The following is a 15,976-nucleotide window of genomic DNA, read 5'->3' as shown; positions in this document are numbered from 1 at the left end:
AGTATCAAACTAAATTACTTTCAGGTAAGTACCGAACTAAATTACTTTTATGAAGGGAAACAAATCTGTCTGAAGAAGTGAAATGAGAAACAGATCATGCTAATTTCCAGTCAGTGTCTCAATCACAAAACTCATCTGCAAATGGAGAGTTTTCCCTGAATCTAGGAAGGTGAGCCTTGCTCCCCTCAAACATCTGCAGCTGTGCTCGGTCAGTCAACCGGTGTCTACGGGACACAAACAGCAAATACCACTCCTTCAACCCCGAAAGGACCTCACAGTTCTCCTAGGGAAAGAGACACTGGCTGTGCCGGCCTCAGATTTCTCTTCGCCCATAACAGCAAGACGTGCTGAACGGGAAGGACAGCTTCTCCTCACCAATTTCTTCTGGTGACACCAGGAGTCCAAAGAAGATGACGATCCCACCAGCAAACTGCACAGCCGCTGTCACCAGAAAGGCATACTGGAAAAGAGAGGAGAGAGGTATTGCTTACACATCTGGGATACTGGTTAGACCACGTTCACTAGAAGCACACGTGGGGAAGGTCAGGGACGGGGGGCAGGGGACGGGGGATCGGGAAGCAAATGAACACTGAGTGCTCAGGCCATGCCAGGCACGGAGCTGTTTCACTTGTGTTTTCCACGCATTGTGCCCTGGAAGCTCAGAGAGGCCAGTTAAGGTCCCAGCCACACTGAGTGGTACCACCACAATTGTGAAATCGGGACTGGCTCCAAAACCTCATTCTCTGTCCCACGGAGCCTCCCACCAGAGACAGTATCTGCCCTCGAAAATATTCTCTCCAGTTGAAGGGATTAAACAATACACCAAACAATAGTACAAGGCTTCAAGGAGGCGAATAAAGGAGAAGGCCCAGTCCTAATAAAAAACACAGACCGAAGGAAACAGCTAATGATGCTGGCGCAGCAACACAGTGGCCATAGGAAGCTGAGAAGGCAACTGACGGCCTGTCCCAGCACGCCTGAAGCAACGCGACGGGGTGCGAATGACAGAGAAAGCCTCCTGCGTGGTCAAAGCAGGGGCTTCTACTGAGGGATAGCTGAGAAAACTGCTAGGAAAACGTGCAATCAAGATTAAAGAACCTCAGGGGCGCCTGGGTGGCTCAGTGGGTTAAGCCTCTGCCTTTGGCTCAGGTCATGATCCCAGGGTCCTGGGATCGAGCCCCGACATCGGGCTCTCTACTCAGCAGGGAGCCTGCCTCCCCCACCCTCTCTGCCTGCCTCTCTGCCTACTTGTGATCTCTCTCTGTCAAATAAATAAATAAAAATCTTAAAAAAAAAAAAATTAAAGAACCTCAAAAACCAGGCTGCATAGAGGAATTTTATTTATTAGGGAATGGAGCCTGATGAGAACAGACGGTCTAAATTTCTGGAAAAGACAGTGACAAAATTAGTGTTTCCAGAAATCAAAGTTGGGAGCTGCACCTGGGGTGAACCAAAATTCCCATCTGAGCCAAAGAGTACAATCCAGATGCAAAGCCAAGAAGCCTGGAATAAAGGTGAGTGGGAATACAGGAAGGCCTTACCGAGCCATTCTTCTGAGACCAAACACTCGATCAACTAGTTCAAGATTTACCTACTTTTTAAATGAGCAACCTACTTACTTTTAGTTATTTAGGTTTTTGAATACATCACACTTTCACGTGATCCAAGCAACAAAAAGTAGATGGAGAGTAAACAACCTCCCCTTCCACCTCTTCTCCCGTCCACTTAACTCCCATTTTCCTAACATACAACCATTGTTGCTATTTGATTTCTACTTTCCAGAGACTGTTTTAGAAACATACAGGCCAATACCAATACATACTCTGATTCTTTCTCTATTTTATAAAAATGGCATCCTTCAGCCCACATTGTTCTGCACCCTGGCTTTCCTCACTGAACAAACCACAGAGAATTTTCCCTACCAAGACCCAGAGCTCGGGGCGCCTGGGTAGCTCAGTGGGTTAAAGCCTCTGCCTTCGGCTCAGGTCATGATCTCAGGGTCCTGGGATCGAGCCCCGAATTGGGCTCTCTGCTCAGCAGGGAGCCTCTTTCCCTTCCTCTCTCTCTGCCTGCCTCTATGCCTACTTGTGATCTCTGTCTGTCAAATAAATAATAAATAAAATCTTAAAAAACAAAACAAAACTACACATTCAAAACTTTCACCTCTTTTTCTGTGTATTGTTGGTCTTCTTATCAATTTGCAGGCATGCTTTACTTATTAGGAAGATTAGCTCTTGAACTGTAACATGAGTTGCAAATACTTTTTCCCAACTGATTATACTGTCTTCAGACTTGGGTATTTTTCCCGTGAATAATTTCTGTGTTTGAAATTCTCAAAAGTTTGTCCATTTTCAATGTAAGCCTTGCCCACCCAAACACAGCTCTACACAGTTCTAAATGGCCACAGTATTATTTCTTTAAAAAAAAAAATATTATATGTACTCAAGAAAAAGCTAGAAGGAAATACCTACCTCATAACCGTATTGCAGAACAGAAGAAGCTAGGCACGCTCCCAAAATATTGCCCACTGAAGCACAGGCACTCCAGAGACCGAACACAACTCCTCGTCTAAGAGAACAGGGACACAAAGAAAACAACAGAATCAGAAGGAATTCTGGTTCAGTTCAAATACAAAATGGCCAAAACACTGAAAGTTCACATTCCAAAAATCAACATTCTATCTTAAGATTTTTTTAAAGTACACCCAAACGACAAAACATTCAGGTCACTTAAAGATAGTATTAAACTAGGGGCACGTGGGTGGCTCAGCTGGTTAAGCATCTGCCTTCAACTCAGGTCATGATCCCAGGGTCCCAGGGAGTCTGCTTCTCCCTCTCCTCCTGCCCTGTCTCCCTTGCTCTCTCTCTCTCTCATGTGGATACTCTCTCCCTAATAAATAATAACTTAAAAAAAAAAAGATAGCTATTAAACTTAAGTTCAATTTTGGGCGCATCATAAGCCACTGCTAAGAGAAATTTGAAAATAAGCCACAGATTAGGAGAAAATATTTGTTTATTGCTTACCTAATAAAAGACCCCCCTCCAGAATATAAAGAAATCTCAAAAATCAATTATACAAAACAAACAATCTGGGACACCTGCTGGTTCAGTAGGTGAAGCATGCAACTCTGAATCTTGGGGTTATAAGTTCAAGACCCACACTGGGTGTAGAGATTACTTTTTAAAAAAAAATTAAATCGGGTCGCCTGGGTGGCTCAGTCATTAAGCCTCTACCTTCAGCTCAGGTCATGATCCCAGGGTCCTGGGATCGAGCCCCATGTCAGGCTCCCTGTTCTGCGGGAAGCCTGCTTCTCCCTCTTTCACTCTTCCTGCTTGTGTACCCTCACTGGCTGTCTCTCTGTCAAATACATAAAATCTTTTAAAAAATTAAAAATTTAAAAAATTAAATCTTAAAAAAACCCAATAAAATGTTTAAGAGTATGAATCTACAATCATTTCAAGATAAAAATGTTTTTGAAAAGAGGCTTCATGAAGACAAAAACATGACGCCAATAAGCACCTAAAAGGTGTTCAACATCGTCAGACATTAGGAAAATAAAAATTAAAACCACGATGATGTACTACATACCTACTAGGATAGTTAAAAGTGAAAAGACCACACATGTGTTGGCAAGAATACACAGCAGTTAGAGCCCTTACATACACTCTGCTAACGGGAATTTAAAATGGTAAAACCACTTGGAGATGAGACCGCCAGTTTTTGTTTTTTTTTTTTCAAAGACCTTATGTATTTATGTGTCAGAGAGACGGCACACAAGCAGGGGAGTGACAGGCAAAGGGAGAAGCAGGCTCTACACCAAGCAGGAGCCCTATGATGTGTGACTTGATCCCACCACCGTGGGATCATGACATGAGCCTAAAGCAGACACATTTAATGGACTGAGCCATGCAGGCGTCCCGACCACCAGTTTCTTAAAAAGATAAACATTCACCTACCACATGACCCAGCCATTCTACTCTGACATATTCATCCAAGGAAAATGAAGGCATATGTTCATACAAGGATTTGCACACAGACGTTCACAGGGGCTTTATTTGTAATAGCCCAAAAGCGACAACAACCCAAATGTTCATCAACAGGTGCAAAGATAAGCTGTGATCCAACAGATCACTGCTCAGCTATAAAAAGGAATGAACTATCGAGGGACATGACATGACTGGATCTCAGAATAATCACACTGAACTAAGCAGATAAGAAATAGTATATACTGTATGGCTCTACTGATATGAAATGTGAGAAAATTCAAATTAATCTAAAGTGACAGGGGCACCTGAATAGCTCAGTCAGTTAAGCATCTGCCTATAGCTCAGGTCATGATCTCAGGGTCCTGGGAGCGAGCCCCTGCGTCGGGGGGACGGTGCGGGAGGGAGGTCCCCGCTCAGCAGGGAGTCTGCCTCTCCTTCTCCTCTGCCTGTCCCCTTGTTTCTGCTCACTCTCTCTCTCAAATACATAAATAAAATCTTTTAAAAATAAATAAATAAGTAATGATCTACAGGGACAGAAAACAGATCACCAGCTGCCTGGAGACGGCAGTGGGAGGGAGGGAGAAGACAGCAAGAGGTGGGGGAGAGGAACTACCAAAGGGCATGAGGAAACTGCTGGGGGTGATGGGTAAGTCCATTGCCCCATGGTGGTTTTAGGAAGGTATGCAGGCTGAAACTCATCAAATGGTACATCTTAAATATGTGCAGCTTCGTGCTCGCTTCGGCAGCACATATATTAAATATGTGCAGCTTATCATATACTTTAATGAAACCATTAAAAACAAAAGGAAAAGAAAGGATGGGTAGACAGAGAATCTAGTAGAAGGAAAACTAGCTATTACAACAGTCCTGGAGAAAAATTATTAGCTCTGAAAATAGGTAATGGCAGTAGAGCTAGTAAAAGAAAGAGGAGTTAATTTTTTTTAAAAGATTTTATTTTAGTAATCTCTATACCCAATGTGGGGCTCAAACTCACGACCTTGAGATCAATAGTCACATGCTTTTCTGACTGAGCAAGCCAGGTGCCCCATATTAATTTTTTTAACATCAAAACTTGTATTTTATTCTATTTAACACATATATTCAAATGTGTTTATTGATTTATAAGGAATTTCTACACCCCACATGGGGCTCAAACTTACAACACCGAGATCAAGAGTGGCTTGCTTTTCTGACAGCCAGGCTGGCGCCCCTCTATTAATAACATACTATGTTATGTCTAGATTTTTTAGCTCCTTAAACATTTTTATAATCTACTAAAACAGAAGGGGTCCCAGAAACAAACAGGAAGATAACACAGCAGAGTGAAAAATTCAGCCTTGGTTCAGAAGTCCTGGTTCTGTGGCTTCCAGCTGCACGATCTCATCAAGCTTGGCGCTACCCCAAGTATACATGTTAGTGTGACCTAGCCCAAATCCACTCAAACACTTGACCCTGGGGGAGCCTGGCTGACTCCAGTAGAGAGCATGAACTCTCTCAGGGGTGGGAGTCTGAGCCCCACAATGGGTGTAGAGATTGTGTATGAATAAAACCTTTTTAAAAAATAAAAACTATGCTGGGGCGCCTGGGTGGCTCAGTGGGTTAAAGCCTCTGCCTTCAGCTCATGTCATGGTCTCAGGATCCTGGAATCAAGCCCCGCATTGGGCTCTCTGCTCGGCGGCAAGCCTGCTTCCTCCTCTCTCCCTCTCTGCCTGCCTCTCTGCCCACTTGTGATCTCTGTTTGTCAAATAAATAAATTAAATCTTCACAAATAAATAAATAAATAAAAATAAAAACTATGACCCTGATAAAGGAGCATGATTCATCCAAAGTTAACAGCTTTAATTTAAGGCAATGTCAACAGATCACTTAGATCCCTAAGGCCCCAAATTTTTCTACCTGGAAAACAAATAATTTGAACTAGATAATCTCTATGTTCTCCCCAGTACTCAAACACCCTGCCTGTTCCTCTAAAATATATAAAGCCTAACAAGAGCGTCCTGAAGAAGAGTCAGAAGGTCAGGCTCTAAATAACACTGGCTGACCAAATATGATTTTAGAAGAAACTAGTTCAGGGGCACCTGGGTGGCTCAGTCGGTTGAGCAGCTGACTCTTGATTTTAGCTCAGGTCATGATCATGGGGTCCAGGGATCAACCCCCATGTTGGGCTCCATGCTCAGCAGGGAATCTGCTTCTCTCTCTCCTTTTGCCTCTCCCCTGGCTCATGCTCTCTCTCATATAAATGAAATTAAAAAAAAAAAAAAAAAAAAGTAAGGGGCCCCTGGGTGGCTCAATCAGTTAAGTGTCTGCCTTCGGCTCAGGTCATGATCCCAGGATCCTGGGTTTGAGCCCTGCATCAGGCTCCCTGCTCAGTCGATAGCCTGCTTCTCCCTCTCCCTCTGCCTTTGCCCCCTCCCCAGCTCATGCCCTCTCTCTCAATCTCAAATAAATAAAATCTGTATTTTTAAAAATAAACAAATTTAAAAATTAAATTTAATTTTAATTTGTTTAATAAATAAATTTATTTAAATAAATAAATTTATAAATTAAATTATTTTAAATTAAATTTAAAATAAAATTTAAAAATTTTAAATTTTTTAAATTAAACAAAATATGCGTCCAAGCGATTATCTTTGAGTGACAGGATTTCAAGTGGTTTGACCTTCATTTCTCTTTGTTCATTTATATTATCTGGTTTATCCACAATAAACATGAAGCCTTTGTCTAATTTTTTAAAAACATGAATGGGGAAAAAAATTACTTTGAAAATCTTGATAAAAAATAAACAGCACCAAAAAAAAAAAAAAGCAGCACATGAGCATATAGCATCACCTACTTCAAAAGGAAACTAAAGTATCAATGGGAACAAGAACCTCTTAAAATTAATTCTGTTAAACCAGTAATGCCAGAGTTAGAATTCAACAGAAATCACGAGCACACTGAAGTAGAGTCAGCATATGCTCATTAATTGGTTCTAATTCTACCCACAAGACATTTCATAGGCGAACTTTCATGACATTACAGAACATTAGGCATTCAGGACTCCCATCGTGAAACTGGGGAGGCTAGAAACCCGAGGGGAGCCAGGCAGAGCAACCACCGATCACTTGGTGGGTGGATAATGCCTGCTGTATACACTGGCCTACAGTAAAGGAGTAAACAAATAAAAAAGATTGAGCCATGGGTGAAATAAATGTATATCTCACAACATATAAATATGTATCCAGGAAAAATGAAAGAAATCTAAATTAATAATATTCCTGAGATCAGACTGTCACCAAAAAGGCAAACAGCAAAGCCAAGTCTTTGGGTATCTCAACTCCTTTTCCCCCCTATAAATGACATATGGCTCTTCCTCCTGGTGGCCTGGATACGGTAGCAGAGGTCCACCCTTAGGCTGTGGCCTACATCACACATAAACTCACATACCGTCCGACAACTACTTGAAGTTTTAGGGAAAAAATGTCCAATTTGGGCTCTTAAGTCCCAAAGTTTGGCATTCTTCATCCACATCTTTTTTTTTTTTTTAAGAGATTTTTATTTATTTATTTGGCAGACGGAGATCACAAGTAGGCAGAGAGGCAGGCAGAGAGAGAGGAGGAAACAGGCTCCCCGCTGAGCGGAAATCCTGATGCGGGGCTCGATCCCAGGACCCTGGGATCATGACCTGAGCTGAAGGCAGAGGCTTAACCCACTGAGCCACCCAGGTGCCCCTTCATCCACATCTTTAATTAGAGTCTTTGTTATATAATCTTGGTTAAGTCCTATAGATGATTTGTGGCCTCAGTTTCTTCACCTCTACTGTAAGAAGATAAAACTAGACCTTCAAAAGTATCAAAAAAGGCAAAGGAAGGCAAAACCCACAGAACACACATGATGGGATGGCATGTGAGATTTATTTTATCATGTTATATTACTTATGTTCTGTAAAGGGAAGATTTTTATTAAAAACTGAGATATAATGCCTTAGCCACACTCAAAATCTGACCATGGCCAGTGAAGTATTAAGAAGGTGCCTCACTGGGACATGAGGGTGGCTCAGCCTGTTAAGCAGCTGTCTTCCGCTCAGATCATGATCCCAGGGTCTTGGGATCAAGCCCCACATTGGGCTCCCTGTTTGGAGGGAAGCCTGGTTCTCCCTCTCCCGCTCTCCCTGCTTGTGTTCCTGCTCTTGCTGTCTCTCTACCAAATAAATAAGTAAAGTGGGGCACCTGGGTGGCTCAGTGGGTGAAAGCCTCTGCCTTCAGCTCAGGTCATCATCTCAGGGTCCTGGGATTGAGCCCCGCATCGGGCTCTCTGCTTAGCGGGGAGCCTGCTTCCCCCTCTCTCTGCCTGCATCTCTGCCTACTTGTGATCTCTGTCTGTCAAATAAATTAATTAAATCTTAAAAAAAAAAAAAGTAAATACATATATAAATAAAATCTTCTAAAAAATAAAAAATAAAGAATAAGAAAAAGAATGTGCCTCACTGGGCTAGCCATTCCCCAAGTCCACACCATTCCCGTAATACATTCAGACATGAAAGCTTTTCTCCCTCAACTAGTCTAACTTTCTAAAATAGAGAAAAGATGTGGGTAGTGTCAAAAAGATCAGTTTGATGACAAGTCTGAGTAATCTGATATTAAAACCACTTGAAAGGAGAAACTAAGCAGGATGTATGGCATACCCAGCTTTCCCAAACCAGTTGCCCATGACAGCCACGACGCAGGGCCAACCAGTGGACTGCAGCAGGCCGTTCACAATCCACAGGCAGCAGTAGAGCACCTTATTGTAGAAATGCAGCCATTCTGTGACTGTGCCAAAGATGAACACCTGAGAGACGAAGGGAAGAAAAGGGGACATGTGACATCCACACAGACGCTTTCAGGGACACCAAACTGCCTACCACACACACGTTTGTGCATGAAGAGACACATTCCAAGGTCTAGGGCCCAAGAGATCTGGGCTGACTCCTCAGGTGCTTCCGCTCAGAGCAGCACCGAGTAGGACACCCACCAAGCCATCAGCACCGACCAGCCACACCAAACACAACGCTCATTAATGATTACCCCCGCCTGACTCGTCTTTTAGCCTCTAAGAAGTTAAGTCCTCACTGTTGGACTTCATGAGACAACTCTTTCCATTTTCTCGACCCCGGGTCCAGGTGTAGCGAGAACCACTGCAGGGCCTGACTGAGGTCATGTTTGTGTGTTTAGGGCAGTGCCACATACGCCACAGGGACCAGGGCGCACCAGCTATGGTCATTATTGCAGCCATTGAGAGAACCATTGTAACCTCTGATCTGCTGGGAATTCAGGAGCATTATGCCAAGTCACTGCTTTTTTTTTGGCATTTTGCTCAAGTGGATGTTTTATCAGTAGTTGAAGTTTCTTTTGGAATGTTTCTTTTGGAATATTAAAAACTAGTATGTACAATACTGTAGGATTCCATTCTGGAAAAAGCACAACTATAAGGAAAGAAAAATGGTCAGTGGTTGCCAGAGGCTGGGGCCAGGGGGAGGGGAGTGGTGGTGACAGAACCAGACTCATTTGGCAAAACTCAGACCTCTACACCAAGAAGGGAGAGTTTATGCACATACTTCAGTTTTCCAAAGAATGTGAAAAAAAAAAAATCAAAACAAAAATGTATACAGGCTTTAAAACAGTATGTATATATGTGTGGGTGAGCAGGCTGTGAATAGGTTTAGTGCATCAACCTCTCAAAGAGCAGATACTGGAAAACAATAATAAAGTTGGGTCTAACTGAACTCCATGCTTTTATTCAACCAACAAAAATTCCTCACTAGGAGCTAGGAAATAAAAAAAGATGCATCAGATGTGGATCTTGGGCTCTCCCACACCTCACTAGCCCAGTGTTGTCCACATGCCTCACACAGAGAAGCCCATATAAATGTCCCTACCAGCCCTGGTGGGAGGCTTTCAAACAAGGAGGCTGGAGCACACAGCAACCACACCTAGGAAATGGCAGACAAGGGACAGACACCCCGGGAGTCAAGTCTTGGTAAATCTGTGACCGCAACCACTGTGCCACAGACTCCTAGGGAAAGCAAGAGTGACACAGAAATGAGTAGCCTAAGTCGTCCACAACCTCAGTGCCTTCAAAGAAATACGGGTGGGGAAGCACAGAAGAGGAACCAATTCCCTTCAAGAATGAAGGAGGTTTGGTGTGCCTGGGTGGCTCAGTGGGTTGAAGACTCTGCCTTCGGCTCAGGTCATGATCCCAGGGTCCTGGGATCGAGCCCCGCATCGGGCTCTCTGCTCAGCGGGGAGCCTGCTTCCTCCTCTCTCAATCTGCCTGCCTCTCCGCCTACTTGTGATCTCTGTCAAATGAATAAATAAAATCTTAAAAAAAAAAAGAATGAAGGAGGTCAGTAAAGAAGACACCACGAAGAAGTGCCACTTGACCCATAACTTCCTGGCGACACTGAGTGAGACTGTGGAGAGCTAAAAACAGCCACCCAAGGCAAGAAGATAGAAAAGAGCAAACACAGCGAGGTGGGAAGGCACAGGATATGGCAGGACCATGGGAAATAGTCTGGTCACAGCCAAGGGGTGAAGTACAGCAACAGACATGACTGTCAAGGCAGGCCACGACCCGGTTCTCGACAGCACAGAATGCCATGCTATTTATGCTTGGCTCTTGTGCCCACTTCAGCAGCACATGTATTATTGATGGGAGGCTCTGGTGCTGAGTCATGGAAGGAGCAGGATCCAAAACTCACTTTAAAAAGACTTGCCCAGGACGCCTGGGTGGCTCAGTTGGTTAAGAGACTGCCTTCAGCTCAGGTCATGATCCTGGAGTCCCAGGATCCAGTCCCACATCGGGCTCCCTGCTCAGCAGGGAGTCTGCTTCTATCTCTGACCCTCTCCCCTCTCATGCTCACTCTCTCTCTCAAGTAAATAAATAAAATCTTCAAAAAAAAAAAAAAAAAAGACTTGCCCAGGGGCCCCTGGGTGGCTCAGTGGGTTAAAGCCTCCGCCTACTGCTCAGGTCATGATCCCACTGGGATCGAGCCCCGGTTCAGGCTCTCTGCTCAGCGGGGAGCCGCTTCCTCCTCTCTCTCTCTGCCTGCCTCTCTGCCTACTTGTGATCTCTGTCAAATAAATAAATAAAAATCTTAAAAAAAAAACAAAAAAAGACTTGCCCAACTGAAAACGCACATACAATATTAAAAAACAGAAGATTAGGGCACCTGGGTGGCTCAGTGGGTTAAGCCGCTGCCTTCGGCTCAGGTCATGATCTCAGGGTCCTGGGATCAAGGCCCGCATCGGGCTCTCTGCTCAGCAGGGAGCCTGCTTCCCTCTCTCTCTCTCTGCCTGCCTCTCCATCTACCTGTGATTTCTCTCTGTCAAATAAATAAATAAAATCTTTAAAAAAAAAAAAAAAAAAAAAACAGAAGATTAATTTTACTTTTCTATTCTACATACAGCAATGGGGATCGGTGCTTGGATTCTAATATACCCAACCAAGATGATGATATTGGTGATGATAATACCTCTTCAACTTACCACTAGTGCAGAAGAGCACATTCCAAAAGATAGAACCCATCGTAAATTAAGCCGATCTCCAACAATTCCACTGATGAAAAGGCCCTAAAAATAAAACATTTTTTTTTACAGTTCTGAATAACACAGTTATTCAGGGGGTGAAGAAACTCTCCCAGTGTTTCAGATTAGGCAATCAATCCATTCCCTGTTGTTCCAAACACAGTTCTGAATAAAGTCCGAAAAAAGGAATGTGGGTTGCAAAGCAAGAGGGAATTAAAACACCAACACGATTCAAAACTACACTTCATTCTTACATCAGACTAGCTGTCTCCATCAGTTTTACACATGGTTCATGAAATGACAGTGCGCTTTGGTAAGCTATACTGTAAACAAACTCACGCTATACTATAAACAAACTCATGCACCAGAATTCTGTAATCCAGTGTAAACTTGGATTCTACCAAAAGTAGATTCCCTTCACTGCCTAAGAGGAGACTGGAAAAACAAAAATAAAAACAAAATGAGAAAAAAAAAAAAAAACAGGCATACTAATAAAACAAGCACACAAATATATTTCATTTTCTAGAACAGATCCACAGATCAGTTATCTGCATTCCCAGAGGGGCTGCTCTTAGCCATCTGCATCCTGAATCAAGATGTATTACAACGTGTCCTGACAAAAGAAGCTTCTGGGGCATGGGCACTGCCTGCTTAATCTGGCCCCTGGGTTTCCTGACCTCACGAGGCAGGGAGAGTAGGGACGCAAAGACAGTCATCAGTTGAAGGTTAAGTACAAATGTTCTGCCTTCTGCTCTCCTCCCAATGAGTGGCAGGAAATGAAAACCTGCGTCACGGTATCAAGGCAGACTAAAGAGCCCAGGGCAATACACTAGGTTTCCTCCCTAAATATATAAAATGAATAAACACCCTGACTGAAAACCTAAATCCAGATACAAGTGTTTCTGATCAACTGACACCTGCGTTAGAGAAAATTCAGATGATGTGTCTCACTATGGTGAACCTGTCACTACCTCAAAAGAGGTACCTGTAAGCTTTCGATGATGTGTTCTAGAGCTGCCACTCCCGAGCCTTATGCTATATATAGCAAAGGGGGTGAAGAAACTCTCCCAGTGTTTCAGATTAGGCAATCAATCCATTCCCTGTTGTTCCAAACGCCTGCATGACGCCTGGAAGCTACAGAAGGCCGCAGCTCAATATAAAGAAGCAGTATGATCACTGACGTTTCATGGCGCCTTTTATCTCCTAAACCTATTTAATCCCAGGGACAGGCATTATCACAACTCTACAGAAGAGAAAACTAAAGATCAAAAAAAGGTCAAATTCCATTTCAGAGCCAAGTTTCACACAGCTAGTTGATGGTGGTAGAGCTGGTCTTTGCACTAGACTACCCCGCTTCTTAAAATACTCCATAAAAGGCTCAAAGAGAAACACCCCCGGGAGTGCTCCAGCCAAAGCCGAATGACCATACCGGCATTTCATACAGAAAACGCCCAGGGTGAAGAGCATGGCTATAGAAGCCACGGTCTGCTCCAGTTGTTTCTACAAGTTTCCTCTTTGAAGAAGATAATCCAATAACTGCCCAAACAAACATGCAGAGAGTACTCTGGAACTTTCTCCGGGTATTTCACATCACCTGGACATTCGTAATCAAAAGGCTTTTTTATGGGGCGCCTGGGTGGCTCAGTCTGTTACGTTTCTGACTTTTGATTTTGGCTCAGATCGTGGTTTTGGGGTTGTGGGACTGAGACCCTGTAGCTAGGCAGAGAGTCTGCCTGCCAGTCTCTCTCTCCCTCTGCCCCACCCCCGCTTGTGTGTGCGCATGTGCACTTTCACTCTCTCAGAGAAATGAAACTGTAAAAGACAAAGGCATCTATATAACTGTACCCATTTTCAAGAGAGGCGGTCAGACACTGGAGACACTGGGAGGAAAGGGAGGCCCACTGATGGTGCGTGTGTCCAGTGGCTACCACCACTTCCCACGGCCTCAATCCAGCAGCCACCCTTGCCCCCTACAACCTCACGGAGATCCTAGCTGTCCCCTCCCAGACTACCTCAGACAGAGAACTAGCCCCTGCCCTGCTGGTACGGCTCTTCGACACCACCATTCCACAGTTCTCCTCCTTTACTGTTCTACCTTGGCCTTGCTCGCCCATTCCTCCCAGCTCCTGCCTCTAAGGGAAGCCCTATGCTCAGCTGTCACTCCTCTTCCCTATCCTCACCCAGTCCCTCGATGATGTCATCCAGTCTTGTAACTCTGAAAATTATCTATATGCCAAGGATTCTAGAATTCGTACCACCAGCCTGAACCTCTACTTGAACTCCAGACTCCCCTAACCAAGGGTCTACTCTTCATCCTTTGGACAATAATAGGTAACTCACAGGTAACATGTCCAAAAGACACTTCCCCCACAGCCCCCCCTCCCCGTCGTCTTCCACTCTGTTGTGACACTTCCTCCCTAGAGTTGTTCTCAACACCTCTTTCTCTTACATTCCACATTCAACAGGAAAAAGAATTATTGGTTCTACCTTCAAAACACAGTTCAACCCTCCTCTTCCCACCTCTGTTACTCCCACCTTGGATCTAAACCACCATCACCCTTCACCTCAAAACTGGAAAAGCCTAACCTGCCTCCCTGGGCTGTCTCTGCCCTTCCGTCTGCTCTCCTGGGGCAGCAAGTGCGCCTGTCCAAACACAGGGCAGATCTTGGTACTCTCTGTGCAAAACCTTCCAGGGCTCCCAACGCACTCAAGGCCCCAAACAAAGCCAAAAGCCAAAGCCCCAAACAAAGGGACCAAATTCTTAAAGGTCTGAGCCCCATACCTTCTCTGGCCTCACTTCCTGTCACTCTCTTCTAGTCACCCTGACCTCACTTACCCACTTCAGGTCTTTGCTCAAACAGCCCCTCCTACCTGAGGTCTTCCCCAGCTATCCTACTTAAATTACAACTCCCACCCAGGGCTCTTTATTCTCCTTTTCCTGTTTTTTTCTCCACAGCACCTACCCCCTTCAACCATACGCTCTATTTGCTTATGTGCAGCACCGTATTACTGTTTGTCTCCCTTAGATCCCATTTCAAGAATGTAAGTTTTGTAAACTGGGGATTTTTCCTGTGTTGCTCACCGATGAGCTCCCACAGATCTGGCATGTGCTAGGTGCTCAGCAAGTATCTGTCAAACGGATGGCTGGCTGGCTGGCTGGCTGGCTGGATGGGAGGGACACAGAACATAAACTTCAGCAAATTCTAGAATCCCTTACGAACTTCATAAGGTTGGAGTCATTTCCACTTACTTCTTTCCTCCACCTAAACCCCCCAAATTCGAAACTTACCACAGCATAAGAGAAGAGGAAAATAGTGTCGAGGGTCCCAAGGAAAAGAGTGGCCTCCTCTGCGCTGGGAAACAAACGGTTGCGGCTCCAGATCTACGGCAACACAAGAACCCCATCAGGCCCCACTGGTACCAGGCTGTCCTTCGTCCTCCTCAGAGCGCCCGCATCTACAGCCTCTGCCCACCCTCACAGAATCCTGCAGAGGCTGAAGAGAGGAAACCCGCACTCCGTAGGTAAGGAAACACACATGCTAAAAGGTCTGCAAGGTCAAAGCTATTTGCACAATACTAAAATGTTATCTGCTTTTGCCCTTTAACTTCTCCATTGATGGTGCAAATGCAGGGGAGGAGGGCAAAACTCCTGTGGCTCAGCAGGAGTCAAGGCAGTTACACCCCATCGTACCATTCACTGCTATAAAAATAGTAATAGTAATAGCTATATTTATTGCCATGGTCACAGTTTACTTTTTGTTTTAAAGATTTTATTTATTTATTTGACAGAGAGAGATCACAAGTAGGCAGAGAGGCAAGAGAGAGAGAGAGGAGGAAGCAGGCTCCCTGCCGAGCAGAGAGCCCCATGCGGGACTCGATCCCAAGGTCCAGAGATCATGACCTGAGCGGAAGGCAGAGGCTTAACCCACCAAGCTACCCAGGCACCCCGCCATGGTCACAGTCTTAAAAAAAAAAAAAAAGCCAGGGACGCCTGGGTGGCTCAGTCATTAGGAGTTTGCCTTCAGCCATGCAATTGAGTCCCCCTACCCGTTACCTGCTCAGCGGGAAGCCTGCTTCTCCCTCTCCCTCTTCCCCTGCTTGTGTTCCCTCTCTCACTCAGCCTCTGTCCATCAAATAAATAAATAAAATCTTAAAAAAAAAAAAAAGCCAATTTCACTTGAGAATATCCTTGCTACATGCTAGATGCTCAATAAAGATTTGCTGAGTAGGGGACGCCTGGGTGGCTGGACCCGTTGAGCGCTGGACTCTTGATGTCAGCTCAGGTCATGATCTCAGGGTCATGAGATTGAGCCCCGTGGGCTCCACGCTCAGCAAAGACTCTGTTTGTCCCTCTCCCTGTAGTCCACCCTGCCTCACACACATGCTAATATATAAAAATCTTTTTAAAAAATTTCTTGAGCAGTGAGAAGTATTAATTTTATTAAA

The 15,976-nt window shown here is 44.5% G+C and overlaps 1 protein-coding gene across 7 annotated transcripts in view; it reads right to left on the bottom strand.

Moving 5' to 3' along the window:
• Positions 1 to 15,976, bottom strand: part of SLC37A3 (solute carrier family 37 member 3) — a 49,605-nt gene that overhangs the window by 14,284 nt on the left and 19,345 nt on the right. For all 7 annotated transcript variants that reach the window (XM_032305680.1, XM_032305672.1, XM_032305674.1 and 4 more), the window contains 5 exons: positions 14,820 to 14,912; positions 11,492 to 11,575; positions 8,650 to 8,795; positions 2,472 to 2,568; positions 376 to 460 (listed from right to left, as the gene is read on the bottom strand). In XM_032305680.1, coding sequence (XP_032161571.1) covers positions 376 to 460; positions 2,472 to 2,568; positions 8,650 to 8,795; positions 11,492 to 11,575; positions 14,820 to 14,912 — 505 coding nt within the window. The remainder of the gene's footprint in view (positions 1 to 375; positions 461 to 2,471; positions 2,569 to 8,649; positions 8,796 to 11,491; positions 11,576 to 14,819; positions 14,913 to 15,976) is intronic.

The sequence above is a fragment of the Mustela erminea genome, chromosome 11 (genome assembly GCF_009829155.1).
Source record: "Mustela erminea isolate mMusErm1 chromosome 11, mMusErm1.Pri, whole genome shotgun sequence".
In the NCBI taxonomy this organism is placed as follows: domain Eukaryota; kingdom Metazoa; phylum Chordata; class Mammalia; order Carnivora; family Mustelidae; genus Mustela; species Mustela erminea.
Note: the sequence above shows the minus strand (reverse complement) of the source record. Positions and strands in the feature narration are given on the sequence as shown.